At 42.4% G+C, this 19,733-nt stretch overlaps 1 protein-coding gene across 5 annotated transcripts in view; it reads right to left on the bottom strand.

The window, feature by feature from the left end:
- Positions 1–19,733, bottom strand: part of LOC119501353 (myocardin-related transcription factor A-like) — a 51,125-nt gene that overhangs the window by 10,672 nt on the left and 20,720 nt on the right. For all 5 annotated transcript variants that reach the window (XM_037791677.1, XM_037791679.1, XM_037791675.1 and 2 more), the window contains 11 exons: positions 17,208–17,273; positions 8,506–8,561; positions 8,228–8,303; positions 7,945–8,106; positions 4,180–4,346; positions 3,059–3,175; positions 2,563–2,622; positions 2,198–2,382; positions 1,891–2,071; positions 519–789; positions 212–369 (listed from right to left, as the gene is read on the bottom strand). In XM_037791677.1, coding sequence (XP_037647605.1) covers positions 212–369; positions 519–789; positions 1,891–2,071; positions 2,198–2,382; positions 2,563–2,622; positions 3,059–3,175; positions 4,180–4,346; positions 7,945–8,106; positions 8,228–8,303; positions 8,506–8,561; positions 17,208–17,273 — 1,499 coding nt within the window. The remainder of the gene's footprint in view (positions 1–211; positions 370–518; positions 790–1,890; positions 2,072–2,197; positions 2,383–2,562; positions 2,623–3,058; positions 3,176–4,179; positions 4,347–7,944; positions 8,107–8,227; positions 8,304–8,505; positions 8,562–17,207; positions 17,274–19,733) is intronic.

Genomic DNA, 19,733 nt, shown 5'->3' on the forward strand with positions numbered 1-19,733 from the left:
TCGGCTCTGATTGGTTGTTTTCTCCGGTCTGTGAAATCTTGCAACGGAGGACACAGAGGCACATGATTTTTTTCAGATTACCTGTCTCATGCACTACTGTCAGGATATAATGACCGTTTTATAAAAATATACATTTTTTTGAAATCATATTTGCTCCAATTCTACCCACTGCAGCTTTACTGTCAATGTATTACACAAAAAAAATTCAGACCATCTCTTCCAAGGGGTCGCTGTTAAAGCTGGTATCTTCTGGGCTCATGGTGCCTGGCGAGCGGTCAGAGTGGGAGAGCGAGTTAGTTGGGGGGGTGACGGTGCCACTACAACGGGTCATGAGCTGCTGAGGAGTGGCTGCACTGCTGCCTGCATCAACTATACAGAGGTTAAGATATGACATTAGGCAGAAGGTAAGAAGAAAATACATTATCTGCACTGTTTACTACATCTTCCTCATGTTTTAACGCTTGAATGCATCATCCTGTGAAGAGAGGAAGTACAGACACATTTTCTGTTTAACTAACCGGTCAGAGAAGATATCTGATGGTACTGAAACTGAAACTGTGATGTGTTGTTGTTGTTGTTGATGGTGGTGGTGGTGGTGGTGGCAGCAGTTCTGGAGTATTTTCCTGCTGCTTCAGCCCCTGGCCCTGTGGTACCCCCTGCTGTTAGAGAGGAGGTACTGTCGCTGCCTCCATTCAGCTCTTGGTAGCTCCTCAGCCTCTCAATGAGGTCGTTTTTGGTGCCGGAGACTGGCAAGCTGCGCAGCTTCAACTCGCACTTCAGCTCCGCGACCTGACAGGAGACGGAGTAACAGAGAAATTGAGACTGACGGACAAGTGCGAGGAAAAAGCAAAGAGATGGGGATAAAGAGAGGAGGAGAATTGAAACAGATTAAAGGGAGAAAACAAAAAAGACAGAATAATCCATCACTGTCCCTTTCTTTGTCAGCTCTGAGCTGGCAGGCCACTTTTCTGGGACAAAATTCTGTTAACAGAGAATCTTTTACATATGTCTACTTCTGTCCACCAGTTACTCCATTGACTCGTGGCTTGTAGATAGCAGAGAGCTGTTGCTCTTCACCGAGAGAATGAGACATAAGATATGGATCCTTAGGGCCCAAGCACCAACGTCGAGCAGCAAAGAACCTATTGAAACTGAGGGAATTATTATTTTTCTTAAAATTAATCGCATTTTTGAGGGTCTTAAGGTGCTCAAAAAGTGATTAAACTTTGCACACTTATCAGACGTGGTGCAAAATTTGATATTTTAAGGGTCTTGGGCTTGGGTGTGTCAAAATGGCTCGCTAGCGCCCCCTACAAGAAAATTGAGCCCCTCGTTCAGGTTTCACCTACATGTATGAAATTTGGTAGGCAGATGTAACATGTGGACACGCACAGAAAAGCCTCTTGGAGGCAAACCCCGAAACCCAACAGGAAGTCAGCAATTTTGAATTCAATGTGCCATTTTCGCCCATTTTTAGCGCTTTACAGGCCGTGTACTTTAACAGATTCCTCCCAAGAGAATTCATCTGATCAACTTTAAATTTGGTCAGTAGCATCTGAAGACCTTTGCGATCAAAAGCTATCAAACGTTTGCGTTTTCATGCAACATTGGTGACGTGGTGTTGCGGCGCAAAAAGTTGTTGTTACTTCTTACTTACTGCTCCAAATTTCTCAGCCATGATAACAATCCAGGCCTGAGGATATTTACGTGCCAATACCGACTCATAGTCCCACCCCTAAACTTTAGCCCTGCCCCCCTTTCATAACTCGTGAACCATTTGTCGCAGACAGTAAAGGGAAGCCACAACGACCGGTGTCCCGCCTGTACCCCTGACGTGCGTCAATGTGCGAGGGCCCGTTCATCGCTGCTTTTGGATTTGTATGTTTGTACCTTCATCTCATCCAGGTTCGGAGGTAGAGACGCTGGTCTAATCCCACGGAAAGGAGCAGAACTCTGACGGCAGTGACCGCCCTGGTTAGAGGGGGCTGTTGACGGGGCGGCGACGGGTCGAGGTGGGGAGGAGGTAGACGTGGAATTGGAGGAGGAAGATGGCTGCTGATCTGTCTGAGGTCTGTTGGAGAGAAATGATAGTGATCTCAAGAGTCTTTAGACAATTTAAAGCTTTTACACAAGATACCAGCTCCTCAGTTTCAAACACCAACTTGAAATCTGTTTCCACCCACAAAAAGAAACCTACTTGGGTGGTGCAGGCAGGATGGCGTGGTAGTTATAGTGCTGCTGCTGCTGACTGAGGATCTGGAGCTGCAAGAAGAGCTGCTGCTGCTGGAGGATTTTGGCATAAGATGAGTCCAGATGGGGCGGAGGCTCTTTATCTCCCTTCTGGTCAGGAGGGATGTACTGATGGTACTTTAACTTTTTAATCTAGAAGGCAACACATTAACAATATAACAAATGCTGAGTTTATTGCTGCTTCTATGACTCATTTGAGTCCTCATTTGAGGTTTAGATGTGCTGGTTTATTGAAATACTAACATTATTACCTCTTCTAGTATTAATAACAGTAATCTCTGCATGTCTAAAAAAACAGGAACAAAAATCTACCTTTGGCTTGTTGTCCTTGGGTTTCTTGTGTCTCTGTGCAGAGTTTGGTTTAGGCTGGGACTGAAAAAAGAGATGGGAAACTTTTATACAACAATATCAATCAATGTAAGTCCAGTATTCACTCTCTTTGTAGCTCTGTTTTGGTCTCTACCACATCTTTAGCTGCTAAATGCTCCACTATGTTGACCAGCTGGTCAATAACTTGTTGACCTGTCAATGACAAGGTAGCCACGCCCTAAAGCTTACCCTGCTTTATGGTCTATTTGACTCTAAATGGGACCATCATTTACAAAATGAACATCATGCTGTATTGAAGAAGACTTGAAACTAGCAATTGAGACCATAAACTCATGTTTACAATGTTTACTGAGGTAATAAATCAAGTGAGAAGTAGGCTCATTTTCTCATAGACTTCTATACAATCAGACTTCTTTTTGCAACCAGAGGAGTCGCCCTCCTCTGGGCCCGGTTGGCCTTTTTAACAGATGCCACTTACCTTGATATGTGAAGTCGCCCCTGTCCTCTGGGCAGATGATGCTGCCGTCCCATTGGTCAGCTTGAATGAGGGGGAGGATCCAGAGATTGGTGGAAGAGACGGAGCAGGAGGAGAGACCTAATTGATGAGATTAAAAAACATACTTCAAATGTATAATATGCAAGAATTAAAAAAAAAAAAAACACTGTATAGATTGATACAAAAATAATCCCTCTCAATCGTCACTTATGTCCCGCTAGAAGTGTGTGGTGGTGTGCTGAGACCGTGCAGCCCTGTATTTTCTTTTTTTCTTCTTATTTTGCTGTATTCAGGACACTTCTGGGTGTCTGCAAATAGCCTTTCGGCCCCAAGTGGGTGTGTAACCCCCAGCCAATAACAGTGCACACGGTGTGCAGCCCGTTCAGATGGTCAAATAATGCCGCTTTGTCACGCCCCTCGGCGTCTGATACTGAGGCATAAGTCCCCCTTTAGCTCTGCCAGATACAAACAACGGATGACAGGTTGTGTTTTTACATGCATGTGCTCCAGACAGTTTTTCCACTGCTCCTCTGTCTAAATATTTTTTATTTCTCTGATTCACTATTGTTGTTCTCACTAACGCCGCTCCCTCCCTTCATTCACTCTTTTGTAGGGATGTGCATTCCAAGCAAAAATACTATTCGATAATCACTGGGAACTAGTTGATGATTTCTTTTGAAAATCGCCGCATACCCTGCAGCTGCTCCGTGGGAGACACAGTGGGGGAAAACAGCATGTAGGGTCGGCACATTTATCCATCTAACGCTATGGATTAAGAGTTTATTTCAACCATATTGTTGGAGGATGCCAGTGAAAAGACAAACCGAGACGGTTTTGGTTAGTTTTATTTTGTTTCTGTCGGGTTTAAATGACGATATGTTCTGCTGCTGGAACAGCTGATCTACCTGTAGTAATGTTACTACCAGGCAGCGCTTATGTCAGTCTATCAGTGTATCGCCTATACTTACAATAACTCTACAACTAAAGCTTTGAGAAAAAAACAAACAAACTGAGAGATGGAACCTTAACAGTTTGCTATTGTAATGGATTTTACAATCTTGCATCCATGACGCACAACATCCGTCCCTCCGGAGTGACCCTACCTGTGTAGGAGACGGGATGCTGCTCCCAGCCAGCGTCTCTGTTGGAGAGGGCAGAGGTAACAGGCCCAGAGGAGACTCCTGGCTCACGGGCTGCTCTGGAGACAGACTGTAACTGCTGTCCTCATCACACGATGAGTTACCACCCGAAGGCTTTGGAAACCGTGTCTCTGAGCGGGAGAGGAGGGATGAGAGAGGAAAGGGTGGATATACAGGTAGATGAAAACATAAATGCAACTTGAAAAATCTGTATCCAGTGCTCGAAGTGGGCCGGTACTCATCAGTACGCCGTACTGGCACTACTACATTTTACTCCGTGGCGTACTGTGACTTTTTCTTGCGTACCGGAACTTCTCACAAGCTGCCGGTACTCTTCTCTAACCTTTCTATAGCAGGTTCTCTGGGAGATTCATAATAGAATTCCAGAAGAATTAAATGTTGAGACAAAGGCTGTGATAAGTAATAAAAAAATATAATTTAATGAGTAGTAATAATGGTCCAAAATGATGTAAATTTGCATAGTTTTGAGTCAAAAACATTCAAATTTTCTCGGGGGAGGACCCCCAAACCCAATATCTTAACCCTATAATGTGGAATATTATTGGAGTATTATAGGCCTACTATAGAAGACGCACAGCATAAGTAGAATAATATAGCAATAAAACCACAGCTTATTATGACTGATACAGTATAACATGCTTAAAAAATAATAATTAATAAATAGGAATAAGATACCGGCCAATACACACGCCAACATGTGAATAAGGGGAGTACTGGCACTTATTTTTTTCCACTTCAAGCACTGCCTGTATCATCGTCCTCGAGTGTATGTGCCTGAAGCATTTATCAGCTGCATTTACAGGTGTTGAGCCTGTGGATTCCTCCTCACAATCCAATGGCTACTGCACTACGCCACTGAACTAACATGCTAAACTCAGCCAAAATGATCACCAGCACGTCCTCTACAAGTATCCACAAACACACATTGCTGCATGTGTGTGTCAAGGCCTATGAAATTCTACAAAACAAGCTCCTTCTCCAATGTCTGCTCCAGAACTGTCACTCATTTAAGCATTTATGTGACGGCTGCTGCAGAGCGACCCAAACGCTGCCTTCACGTCGTGCCCATAAAAGCCACTTTTAAAGGATTATCTTCACTGATAAAAATGCTTCTTCTCTCCCTTTTTTTTTTCTTCCCAGCGACGGTTTTCATTCATCTGAGTTCACTTTCAGTGCAGCCAAGTAAGGCTGGCCACCTCATTCATACTGGTTTTTATGTGACAGATGGCGTCTCTCTGAGGAATGACGTTATGCTGAGAATTCTGGAGGATCGGTTGCGTAATTCGCGCTGTGAATGCATCAACTGTTTGTGTGAGAGGCTCCTCCTGTTTGTGCCAGCCTTCTGTGCTACTAATGATATTCTCTTTACAAAATATTCTCCAGGCTACACATAAACGCAGCTGAACAAAATAAAAAAAACATATATAAAAAAGGGGAAAGTATGTAAAGAACTAACTGCATGAAACTTGTCAACCAAAGGACAAATGAAAAAGTCCTCCAGCACAGGAATGAATCCAAGTCCTCCTGCTAATTCGTCCCTCAGGGATATCACATAATCATGTCATTATTATGCAGACTTTTGAGCCTTTACAGGGATTTAAGGTATAAAGGTAGCTGCTAAGATCCGCTGGACACGGATAGAGTCTTTTCTTTTGCCGCCGGATGTGTGTTATTTGATTACAGGAGCTGCTATGGGGGCCAGCAGACAGCTATGTAAAACACACCGCTGGTCATTAATCTAACATCAGCAGGCGATGATTAAAAGACGACATGGGGCTGATTTAACACCCTCTGATCCAATAATGCGACGACTTCCGTTACTGCTGCGCTGTGCCGATGTGTGTCTGTGCTTTGTATGTTTGCGTGTCATGTCTGTGTAACTCTTGTGTTCCCCCAGTGCTCCTACAATAAGTGGCGGTAATGCGATTGTGTTTATTGTGCGGCGGTGACAGCGATGGATAATCCACTGACGATGTACGTTATTAAATCTCGGCGTTGTGTCCTCCGCACATCAATCAAGCAGCTGGACCCACCGTCTCTGATCTCATCATCTAATGTCTGACAGCACTGGACTGAAGATGTACAATATAACTTAGACAGTACTGCTCTTTTTGTTTCTTTTGTTGTTGCTGTTATAATGGAAAAGGGTGAGATTGGGGTCATTATATCTGTCACTGTGCCCAAATTGCAACTGATTGAAAATCACATTCATTCATTTAGTCTTCAATTAGTGAGTATTTTTTCCTAATAAGAAGATAATGGCTTTTATTAACAGACACTGTGGTCATTTAAAGCCGACAGCAGTAGAGGGAAGAGTCTTCACTTCCTGTCTGTCAAGCAGGGATTCGAGGGCATCCATGATTTACCCTATCCTAGTTTAATATGGTTTGAAGCTGTTGGAGGCATGAATACTCAGCTGGGGGATTTTATTATGTAACATATGTACATGTGTGATGGGAATATGTGTTTTTGTTTCAGGTGTGTGTCGCCAGGCATGTGTGTGTGTCTGTGTGTGTGTGGGTGTGTGTGTGTGGCGAGCACAGCTGAGGCATCTGAGAGGGAGCATCAGTATGTTGATGATAGCTGGAGGAGGGGGCCAGGAGGGACATCCTGTCAGGAGCCCTCGGTGTGTTGTGATATATTACACTTTTACATTTATATTACACCTCCCGCCTCCCACATACAGTAAATGCAGGGCATATTGTATTTAAAGGTGTGTTCAGTATTTTGTGGCCACTAGGGGGCAGGAAAACAACGAAACAAGCTGAGAGATGTAGAGCCACTATTACATCAAGGCTCATAAAGTTGTTATAGCTAACATGTTAAGAGACGTTTGCCTAGTTCAGGGGTCAGCAACATGCGCTTTTAACATATTCTTTTTCATTTATCATTGTTGTAGGCCTGAAATGGTTCTTACATTTTCCAATTGTAAAACTGTGTAGCCTATACAACAATTAAAAAAAAAGTTTTAACATTTCAGTCAACTAAAATGTGTTATCCTCTAATTTTGCCTAACATCAATAGCGGTGGCTAGTCTTGAGTTTCCCTAGCTATGGTTTCCAAATCTCTCCAAAGTGAAAGACATTTCCAGAACAAGCACACTGCATTTGGTGAAATGCAAATGCAGTGTGGAGAGCAGGTTGTGTTGCTCTTGCTCTATCTATTTGGCGTGGAGAGGAGGTTGTGTTGCTCTTGCTCTATCTATTTGGCGTGGAGAGGAGGTCGTGTTGCTCTTGCTCTATCTGATTGGCGTGGAGAGGAGGTCGTGTTGCTCTTGCTCTATCTATTGGCGTGGAGAGGAGGTCGTGTTGCTCTGGCTCTATCTGTTTGGCGTGGAGAGAAGGTTGTTTTGCTCTTGCTCTATCTATTTGGCATGGAGAAAAGGTTGTGTTGCTTTTGCTCTATCTATTTAGCGTGGAGAGGAGTGATGGTGTTGCTGCCGTTCAAGTTAAGGGAGCTTAATCAAACATAAATGATTCAACACTTATAATTGCTAGCTTATAATTGGCTCCACTAGTCAGACGTAATTGTGAGAGGAGTTAACTGTACCACAGCTGAGGATGGCAACAGTCCAAAAAAACAGTTCATCTGGTGAAACATAAATATAGAAACACTGAATTGTCTTGGATGGATTCCATATGTCATTTAGAAACCCAGTGGGAATGTAAATGACAAATATAATCCATCTGACACCCGGGCCTGGCTCACCTATGATGGCCTGTTTAATGCTGGAGTGAACAGGCAGGATGTTTTTGTGGATCAGCTCCATGGGGCCCGGCCGGTGGGAGATCTTATCGTTCAAATCATCGGCGATGCGAGCTCTCTTCAGCTGCATCTGCTTGGCCTGAAGTGACGGCTCTGCTGACGTCTCTGGAAGCAGGCAGAAATCAAACGATGGACATTTTTTTTTTTTTGCCATTATGCTGGGATCCTTAGAAGTTATTTGTCAGATGAGTCCAGACAGACAGGAGGCTCTAATGTTGGCACTCACCCTCCAGGATGTGCATCCTGATCAGTTCAGAGCGCTCCGGTCGAGCCCTGATCTTCCTCTTGAGGTAGTCCTCAGTCTGGAGAAAGAGAAAGAAAAAAATCACTTTTGGATTTATACCCCATGCTTATCATTTTTCCATAACTCATTCGCTCACCAACATTTTATCTGTCCATGACCTCTTAAGTTCATTGTAGTTCATTTATTCGCCGAGACATTGACTGTCTGCTTGAAACAGGCCAGTTTGACTCCAGTGATTGATTCGACGATGGCACACTCACCCGTGCTCGTTCCAAGCTCCGTCTCTGTTCGTGGAAGGCAGCTGAACTTTTCAGGGCTTGAAGAATAAAGAGTGAGGGCAGAGCAAAAGTGAAGAGAAAGAAAGAAAGAGAGAGAGAGAGAGAGAGGACATTAACATGGCAGCGCGTACATTCATGCCACTGAGGGGGAAATGGAGAGCAAAATGGCTTTGAATGGCTCTTTGCCTCTACAGTTCAGCTCCAGTTCAGTTTGAATAGGTTTACTGATGGTGAGGATTATTGCTCTTATATTTGCCAAAGCTTTTCCTTTCTCACATTGTAAGTGCCATGTCAGCGTAGTAAATGCCTGCTCTTGCTGTAAAGACTCACATGTTTATATGCCATGACAGAACGAAATGCACAATAGAATAGGCAGTGGTCCCATTAACAGGTGAAGGGAGACATGTAATGGGATGGACTCTGGGGGGGTTCCGGTCCAACGAGCCTCTTTACAGCACCGGGATTTATGGAATCTGTTCTGCATTCGCAAATGACTCAAGCAAGATTCGCTGTAGGCCTGTGATTATGCAAAAACCCAGGGATTAGTGGTGCTAGACACCTAAAAGCCTAAAGGGTTGTGATGACACCAAAATGCTGAGTTAAATGCAGCATATCAGTGCAGGCATTATGATTTCACTTCTAAAACAAGAATCTAAACCTTAAACTATTAAACAAGGTTATATTGCATGTAAGATTACATATGCAGGCAGGTTATAAAGTCGCAATGTACACAACTTGCGCATGACGAGGATCAGTGTAAAGGCCCTGACAGTCGGACAGTTAGGAGCTGTCGGTGAGCGTCTGTCGGCCTAGTTTTTGCAGTGTGTCCCACACCGTCGGCTCTAGTCTGCCCGTGTTGGAGGCTTTTCGGCTGATTCAGTGGATTCACTCTGATTGGCTGTTGAGCTTAAACGAATCAGTGCACGAGAAGAGAAACGGAAGTGAGGAAAGCAAGCCAACGTGTAAAGTCAAGAGGAAAAAACACAGAAGGCTCTTCTCATTTTTCATCTTCATCTCATCTCAACATTCGAATACACGGATATTTTCCCAACGACATTGCCGTCTGGAGTGAAGCTAAGTGGTGAGTGAGAGTGGTGTGAAAATGGTCGGCAAACGCTGCTTTGTTTCATGTTCCTCAAGGTCTTGGAGTCTTAATGTGGTATTTTGGAGGGATTATTGATCATTTTTATCAATTCTCAAGTGGTAAAAAATGTTTAAATTTAGCGTCAAATCTGTGTAACAAATGGCATTATTTCTGATTTATGACTAGAACAGCTTGACACACAGTGCTGAGATGCATCTAAAATTAATCTTCAGGTTCCCAGCTTTCAGATGATGTACATCACTTCTATGTGACATCTAATGTTGACCTGCTATATCCCCCTAAAGACCCCCTGTACAAAAAAGACAAAAACGGGTCTATTGTGGGTCTCAGAGGGTTAATGGGGCTTGTGACATGCCGCTTCACCAGAAACATCTCTAAATGCGCAGATTCTAGAGATTATTTTTTAGAACATCTTAGTTCTGATAGTCAGTTAGTTAAAATCGCCTTGATATCGGCGTAGGGAAAAACAATCGTCGATCATCCCTTCAATCGTCAATATACGACCCGATCGCCAATCGACACAAGCCTACCAGACAACTCAAGGTGGTAAGAAATGCCTTTAGTTGCCTCGCTTTTGTTCCCGCTTTGAACGTCATCCATGCCTCTGACAGGCCAAATCAGTCTGCATACGTAGCAAAGGGAAAACACTACAGCATAATGTACCAAATAGCACTTGTGAAGCCTGCTACGTATACAGTGGCTGTAGCTCAAACAATAAAGGTGGTGTACGTTGAATCAGGGCTGGGCGATATGTCCAAAATCTTCTATCACGATATAGGTAATTTTGTATCTCGATAACGATATATATATCACGATGTAGCATGTTGTTTGGTAATCCAATAAATAAAAATAGTCTATATGATAGACATTTTTATATCGTTTTGGCGATATATATATCGTCATATTGCCCAGCCCTACGTTGAACCTATTCTTGTGAGGGATGTATATTATCAAGTTATGCATGTATATCCAACATTTTTGCTTATCATATTGTTGCATGTTTATGCATAAGTGCCAGACAACTAAAGCAAGCCAACTATCTACAGAAACATACATGCAGGATGTGCACACTGCTGTGTTTCATTGTGTTGGCTCTCCATCAGCAAGCTGGAATCGAAATGAACCAATGACTGAGAGGTTAATGAGGGTGTTCACATCCATATTGGCTGGGCACTGTATTATTCGTAGCCCTTTTGTATCCACAGCTCCACAACTTTAGGACAATAGTGTTGCCTTGTTTGTATCCCAAAAATACAGACAAGTCAACAAAGAGGTTTTTAATGGACAAACTGTGGGGTATTTGTGACTGGCCATGTCAGTCACCGATGGCTGCAGTGCACACCTGACCAGGGAAGATACCACATGTATGGAAGTAAACACTCTCAAATTAAAGCTGAGAGTCAGAACTTTCACTTCATAGTCACGGTTTCATTTCAAATCCAATGTGCCGGAGCTAACACAACAGAAGATTTGTCTCGGTCCTAATACTTTGTGACGGCACTGTACACACACACACACACACACACACACACACACACACACACACACACACACACACATACACATACATACACAGACACACACTCTTGAGTCGTGTGACTAAATTAGCGACCCCGGGGCGAGACTGCTGGTACCTGTTCAAGCCTGAGTTCACGTCGCTGAGCATTGTCACACTGCTGGTCCACACTCACTCTTTCACACCCTGGGGACATCAACCCTTTTAGACCTCTCACCCATCCACAAGGGAGGGGGGTGGGGGGTTGAACCTGCCTGTCAGTCAGCTACATGGGAAATGAGCGGTGGGATGGAGGGATGGATGGATGGATGAGCACAAAATGAGGTTTTGGGGAAGAGGGGACAGAAGTGAAAGGGTTGGAAATGGATAGGAAGAAGTCGGAGAATGAGAAAAACCGAAATGTAGGGAATAGAGGAGATAAATGGAGAGAGGCAGCTGGAAGAAAAATGGAACAACAGACCAAAGGGCAAACGAAGAGGAGGAAATAGAGAGTGGTGGGATGAGGTCAGAGAGAAAAGAACCCATTATGTGCGTGAGTGGCTGTGTGGTGGCTTCTTGCCACTCTACTAAAGCTAACCAGCATTCCCGGTCTTTAAACTGTGAGAACATGGAGCAGCATCCCTTCTTCTGGCGGTGACTGATATTCAGTCTCCTGCCGACCAGTGCTTTGTTTTTTCTCATGTGTTAACCAACTGGCTTTGTTGCTTAAAGAGGACCTTTTATGCTTTTGTGCTTTCCCCCTTTCCTTTAGCGCGTTGCAGATTTTTGTGCATGTAAAAGGTCTGCAAAGTTACAAAGCCAAAGGTGGTTACTCTCCCCCACAGAAATACTGCTCCTGAACTGCCTTGCTTGAAGTCCCGCCTTTTCCTCCGCAACGTGGTGATGTCACCAAGTAACACATTTGCACAAGACCTGCCTAGCAGCTAGTTTGGCACGCCCTCAAACAAAGCTAGCTAGAGCGGAGCTGAAGCGAAGTCTGAAGAGTTTGGTCCGGTTAACCAATCACAACAGTGGACCAATCAGAGCAGACTGGCTTTACGGCAGGAGCTCAAACAGAGCGTTTCAGACTACTAAAAAAATAAAAGTAAATAAAAGACACGCCTTCTTGTAGTCAAAAATAGAAGTTGTTTGTCTCTACTTTCCTGTAACTTTTATAAAATTAGTAATAATATTAGTATTTATGTTCAGATTTTTTTCTCGTAAATTTACAACTTCAATAAATTTGCCACTTTAATCTCAGACATTTTTAGTATTTTCTCTGAATATTACACCCCTCACCCGGTACCATAATTTTATATATATATATATATATATACATATATATATATATATATGTATATATATATATATATATATATTATTATTATTTTTTTACATACAATGGCCATAATACACCGTCGTATGATATAGCATCAATAGCCACAAAATTACTAAAATATAACTGCTGTCTTCAACAAACATGTCAAGTTTGTTGCGGTTAGTACAAACATGAACCACAGATGTAGCCATTTCACATGTGAGAACTTTGTGAGAGTGTAAATCCAGTACTCTGCTCTTTGAAAGAGGCTTCCCCCAGTGCATAAAGGTTTAGTTTAGCTAACCTGATAACCACATGTAGATGAGCAGGAACTGACAAACATTTTTACACATCTGAGAAGTGTATAAATAACGTGTGGGTTTATTATAGCACTGAGTCAAATGAACACACCCTACCACACATCACGGCTAATAGAAGAAAAACAAGTTTTCTCTACACAAAGCCGGGCATTTGAAAGATTATTTTTGGATGGGATTGTGGGAGGGAGAATGGAGAGACAGTGAGTGATGAAGAGACACAGAGGGTGGACAGAGGATGAGGGAACCGCCTCCATTGCTATCGACCCAGAGCAAGAGGCTTGGGAGAAAGAAATGAGGGGATATTTTGGCTGGACTACAATCTGTTCATTATAATCTGATGACTAAACAGTTTGCATTGACTAAAACTCTACTGAAATAGTCGTGGTTTTGTTTGACTAACATAAGACTAAAATGCCCAGACTTTTAGTCAACTAAAACAGGATGAAGTTGACTAAATATGATAAAAACTAACGAGGACATTTGACACAGAAAACTAAAGACTAAAGGCCTTTTTTTCGTGTGTCATGAATATGCAAATATTATGCAGCGAAAAAGCGTCGTCATTTTTTTTCCGGAACAAGGTTGATTCTTCTGAGCTTTTGCACCGCGAATAAAGGCATCAACCAATCCCGCTGTGTGGAACGGACATATGGAAAACGTACACTACAACAAAACAGAGGCTCCGTAGTCCGAACTAAGACGGCAAACTTTATTATTCACAAAAGGCAGCGCATACCAGATCCACTCCGTCCATTCTTACCTTTCACAATAAAAGCTATAGACATATACACTACACTGCGTTACTGTTCACCAGAGGAAAATTCACTAAGAGCATTTCGCTAAAAGGAAACTCAATAAAATAGCTTACAGTAGTTTAGGCTGTAAGAATAATTTACCTCAGACAGACTGCCTGCCAGACGCTGCTCTGGGTCAATAGCATCCCGGTATTGGTCCTCTCCCTGCGTTAATCTATTCAAAGCTTTTATTGAAAAAGTGTTGCAATAGTTGCAAATTCACATCGCTGCCGGTATGAATAGTTTTGATGCCTGATATTCACATTTTCGTGTAGTTTATTCATCACGCTCCCTGTGTGTAAAGTCTTTAAGACTAAATACGAAAAAAATAGCTGAAAAAATTATCACTTTATGAAATGGACTGAAGGAAGAAGCTGAAAGATGAGGCTATTTGGTAAAGAGGATAGGAGGTAAACACTGTCAATGAGAGGAGGATGTTATGAGTCAGAGAGGGGGGAGCAGCGATACAGAGGTGGAAATTGTAGAGATGTTGTGCTCTAGTGGTGATCACTGCCATCCTGTCTGTCTTCCAACTGCCTTCTGTCTCCATGAGAGACAACAAGGACAAAGATGACAAAGGTCATGTGACACGAGAAGGTAGCGTAAGGGCTCGTTGTTCTGCCATGTCCTCTCTCTGACATTAACCACATTAAAACCCATACCTGAACTTAACCATTTCTTAACATAACCAAGCGGCATTCAAACATATGGTCTATGACAACACAGCGACATTACCCCCGGTAGTATCTCACCTCCTTGCCTCTACATAAGCATCTCTGTTCTGTTCACATTACAAATGCTAACAGCAGGGTTTGTTGGGACATACAGCAGGAGACATGACACAGGGATATAACAAGCACCTAATCAAGCAACAAGCACCTCGGTTAAGGAGCGTAGAGAAGCGTTATAAGACCAGACAATGTGAACAAAACATTTTGATCTGCGTCCTCAGCCACTTTCTCACAAAGAAACACACGTGAAGACAGACAAGAGCTGTGATAACACTAACTCCTCTGGTCTCACAGCTAGTCTCTCTCTTACACCCACATGTATATGCTCACTACACAGCCAATAAAAAAAAAACTCAACAGCACCATTTGTCCCCTCATTGTTCACAATGGTATATTTCAACTCACATCTTTCCATTTTAAAAGTAGCTCTCCACCAGATGAGGTCTGAGCCGGGCTCATTATATATAATGTTGTCTGTCCACAAAGATAACAACTGGTTATTGTATTGTAACGGCTCTATGTAGTAAAAGGGGAAATAGTGTGTGTATTTTTTGATGCTGAACACAGAATATATTCCAGCAAACAGTGAAGGCGAATGCATAAAAATAGGAAACACTTGCAGATAAGACGCACAGCGCAACACATTTCCTGCGTGACAACGTGCGAGACTGTGATGAGATCAAATGTCAGAGGCGGAGGATGAACTATATGTGAAGATAAACTGTACTAGTGTACTTAAACGTGCAGTAGGCAGAGTATTTTTGGCATCCTTGGGCAAAAATTCCAGAATAACCTTTCAGCATATTGTAATTCAAGAGTTCTGAGAGAAAACTAGACTTCCGGGTCGCAAACTTTCTTATTTTACAGCTAAACAGTACACTACAAGATGTTTCTGAACACATTTGAGGCGGGAAATAGGCATTTCAGTAACAGAATATTGATTCATATTTAATCAGCGCTGCCTAGTTTGACCGTTTGATCAGAGTTTGCAAGTGATTGACAGCTGCTCGGCTCTGATTGGCTGTTTTCCTCCGGTCTGTGGAATCTTGCAGATGCCGTTAGGAGCACCGGAGGACACAGAGGCACATGATTTTTTTCAGATTACCCGTCTCATGCACTACTGTCAGGATACCGTTTTATAAAAATAACTTTTTTTTAAATCATATTTACTCCATTTCTACCTACTGCAGCTTTAAAACTAAGTGGGATTGCTATTTGTAGATTATTCTCTAAATGTATATTCCTAATGATTATTAACATCAGAACATTGTGTTCTTCTCATGGTACAAATGACTGCAGAAGCGTGTTCTATTGAATGGATGTGAAAGAAGAGCCATAAGCGTATAAGCAGCACTATCAGGCTGTAATCGACCGCAGCTAAACATGTTACGGGGAAATCTCTCAATCAGATAAAAAGCAGTGAGCGGATGTTGATGATGGCAGTTGAAGTGTGACCTTAATTCACCTTTCTGTGAAGACTGAAACTGCTGTCTGTCTCGAGAGACGATGGCACCGTCTTAACCACAGTCCAAATCACTTCAGAGAACTGCTGCGTAGCAAGTAATGAGGCTAAAGGCAGATTCTCACTGGTAGTGATTGAATGACAAACCTCAGCATGACACACAGTCAATTTTGTGAAACGGATAGACACTCAATTTGGTGGGGCAAAGACATTTTTCCACTCCGGAGGATAATAAAGTTACATTCTATATTATTCTAATCAATTAGTTTCTGAAGAGAAACTTGATCTGCAACTATTGCAATAACCGTTGAATTGTTCTGTCATTTTTTTCTGCAAAAATGTTTTTCAGAAATCTTAAATGTGAGTTATGAGTTAGTTATTTGATGCAGTAAAAAGGGGGTGAGACGACAGCTGTGATTGTTGCTCTGAGTGAAGTAGTCGCTGAACTGGGGACTCGAGAATTGTACATAGAGTAAGAACGTCGAGAGGAGATGTAACTCTAACTTTCCGTAACCGCGATTGTCTGCTTCATACATAAATATAAAGATATTTTTATACAATTTATGGTTCGTACATCAGTCACTGACTGCGTCGCTAGCTAGTTTAGCAACATCTCCACGGACAGTAGGGTTAGCCAGCGCTGTCAGACCGTCGTGTGCATTCATATCAGTGTCAGTAGACATGCAGATGACGTTTCTGAAACAGGAATCACGAGTCTGTGTAATAGAACATGTGTCAATTTGATTCTACATGTATTTATAGAGATATTATGGTTAGTTGTTGTGTCTTTCTATAGCCAAACAGCTACCGTGGTGCTAACGTAGCAGCTAGACGGATCTCGCGCTAACAAGACGCAGCAATGGCCCACTCGTGATTGGCTCGGGCAGATGTGTAGGCGGGACCTCAATATCATGGCTTCAGCCCCCCCCGATCATTACTGCGCACATTCTGGCTACAAATGACGTCAAAATCTAAAGATCCCTATGATGGGATATTTTGGCTTCACTTTTGTACAGTGGGAGGAAGTGGAGACGTGTTTTACCCGGGGGCTGCATGAAAAAAAAAAATGGAGTAAACAACTTTATCCTGTATTTTATCCTAATCAGAGTTATGGTAATGTTTGCTGACAGGCTTCTACCGTATGTTCTATCTTCTGTCCAATTTCACTTTATTATCACTGGTTGAGAACATTTTACATAAACCATGAATGAATGACCCAATGAATGAATGAATGAATGAATGAATGAATGAATGAATGTGGTTTTTACTCATTAATATACACTAAAAAGTGTTTTTAAGAGGTTACATCAGCAACGTGTTAAATAATCCCATGAAAAGCTGACATTGTAAATTGTGAATTATGGGTGAATTGTGTCTCAACAAATAGTCTGAATCTACTGAGAAACGGAAACAATGACTGTTCAACATTTTGCTCTAAAACACATAGCGGTCTACTCACGCGGCATGATCCCCTGGTTGACCAACTCCTCTCTGGATCTCCTCTGTTGTAGCTTTAGCTGGAGAACTGAACACCAAGACAGAGACAGACAAAAAGAAGAAGTCAGTCGCTGCAGAATGAATAAAGAGCATCGTCAAACAGACCACACATCGTCTCTACCTCGGTTCCCAGCCACAGAAAGCCACAAAGGTAGTGACATTACTCAGAACGGAGGTGCAAGTTAAAAAACAAGTAGTCTTTCTGTTTATGAATGTAAGAAATAATGGTGACATCAATGACGCTCTAAAGAGATTTTAATATACCTTGTTAGCCGCTGATGATCAAAATTAGTTCTCTGTGAGAAAATGTACAAGGTTATGTCACAAACTTACCGGGGGAAGGGAAACACACACGCGCAGACGAACCAGCAGTTTCCTGTTTCAAGCATTTGACTAAATAGCAGCTCACACACTTTACTGTTGCACGTATCACATCTCATCACAACTGAAGACTTCATCCTGATGTTTATCAATTTTAATTACTTTTCCAACATGTGTGCTTCAATCCTTCTATTCAGGTGTACGGAGGCTCAGACGGTGGCGAGTTTCAACACAGAACTATCATCAAAACTCCTAAAGCTATCTGGTATTTGCATTTTGGGGTCACGGCACCGTGTTCACACGCTCAGTAAAAAAGCTATCAAACTTGTTCTGACTCACCACGTTCTGAGCCAACCTCACATTTTCTCATATCAGCAAAAAGTTGGAGGACTGAACTTCCAAAATGAAAAATAGAAATTGTCAGGAAATGATCTTCTGCAGATCGGCAGTTGGTGTATATCTAGGTCATGAAATCAGCATTAAAGTGTAACAAAATATGGCATCTGGAAACATGTTTTTGGTAGAGGGCCCCCACAGCCTGACCATCCGCTGTTATAGTATTAGCTCACACCTTTGCACTGCAGAGCTGTGGCTGAGGTGGTGCAAAGTGGGTTATATGTTGAGGCAACTACCAGTAATAAGACACTAGTACTTAGAACACATGACTTAGCCTACAGTGTAAACTGCATGCTGTTAATATTCAATTACATACCAGTTCCTAATTTCCTAAACATGCACACTTGAGTGTATAATTCTCTCCTCTGATGTGAGGAACAGAATGTTTTTAAGTCTCTCATAATGTGAACACAAAACCTCTTTGCTGCGTCATTCTGTCTGATCAGAGCTGATGTGAAAGGACAAATCCATAAAGTCAAAATTTACCGCTGCCCCTCTTGGGCGGAAGCCAATCACCCCAATGACATTCAAACAGTAGCTCAACTTTCCTCGGCACAGCGTTCCTACACCATGCACTGAGACCCCACATAGGGTCATACTCCATCAGCAGTCAGGTTAAGCTCATAAAACCAACAAACTAATATTTCATATGATTTGGGGACTCTCAGGCCAGAAAAGTGTCCCAGTACATCATTCACAAAACTGTTGTAATCATTTTATGAATGAGCAAAAGAACTTGATACTACAAGTACGACTCAAAAGATGTGTTTTTTATCAAAATTTTGACTGGCTGAGTACATCGCTGTTTTGTTTATTTGGGCGATTTCTGTCATTTTATTTTGCTAATTTAATGGTCTGCCTCCGAAGAATGAGAGAGAGCTGCTGTCACAGCGCTAAACTGAAGTGTGGAGTGTGACAGTGGTGAAAAACAGAGTGTAGAGCCATCATAGATTCACATCTAACTCGATGAATCAAGGGCTTATTTCGACCCAACTGGAGTTGGTGATGGTTGGAACAGTGGAAAGATTAACCAAGGTGGTTTTGGTGAGTTTTATTTTGTTTTTTCAGAGTTTGAAGGAAGTGTGTTTTGTGATGAATTAAGGCAATTAAGCCTCAGTTCAGTAAAAGAGAGAGTGAGCGCCACACACACACACCTGTGTGAGTGTATTAGCAATCGCCGATTGTTGGGCTGACGGTGGCGGCCGGTTGGAAAATTTTAACATTTCGCCCAACCCCAGCGTACAATGGGTTTTTTGCTGCCTGCCAAAAACAATAATGAAAGCACTTGTTGAACTAAAACAGTAAAGTTACGTGCTGGAAAAACCAAAACAATGAGCTGAAAGACGATTTAAAGCTCTGTTGAGCTGAGGCGAACTGCAGAGTCGGGTTATAACTCTGTGGGTTCGTCACTACGTGCAATTAAGGCAAACTGATTACCCAGTGGGTCAGAGAGTTGGGATTACAATAAATTGATCATAATATGAATGCAGTTTGCACTGTGTGGAGGACTGGCACTATAGTTTTGCCCAGAACTTCTCATCTACTTGTTTTATCCTCTGGTCCACATCCCTGGTCCTCTTTCCATCTCTACACAAAGAGATATCAACCCTCATACACCAAAACATGACTTTCTTCTTTTCTGTTGGTCTCTGTCAGGTCAACTAAATAAAGCTAGCCTGCTCTATCATTAATTCCCCCCTACATGCCCCTTAAAGAGGACCTATTGCGCTTTTGTGCTTTTATCCTTTTCCTTTAGTGTGTTATACAGTTT

The sequence above is a fragment of the Sebastes umbrosus genome, chromosome 14 (assembly GCF_015220745.1).
Source record: "Sebastes umbrosus isolate fSebUmb1 chromosome 14, fSebUmb1.pri, whole genome shotgun sequence".
Lineage (NCBI taxonomy): Eukaryota > Metazoa > Chordata > Actinopteri > Perciformes > Sebastidae > Sebastes > Sebastes umbrosus.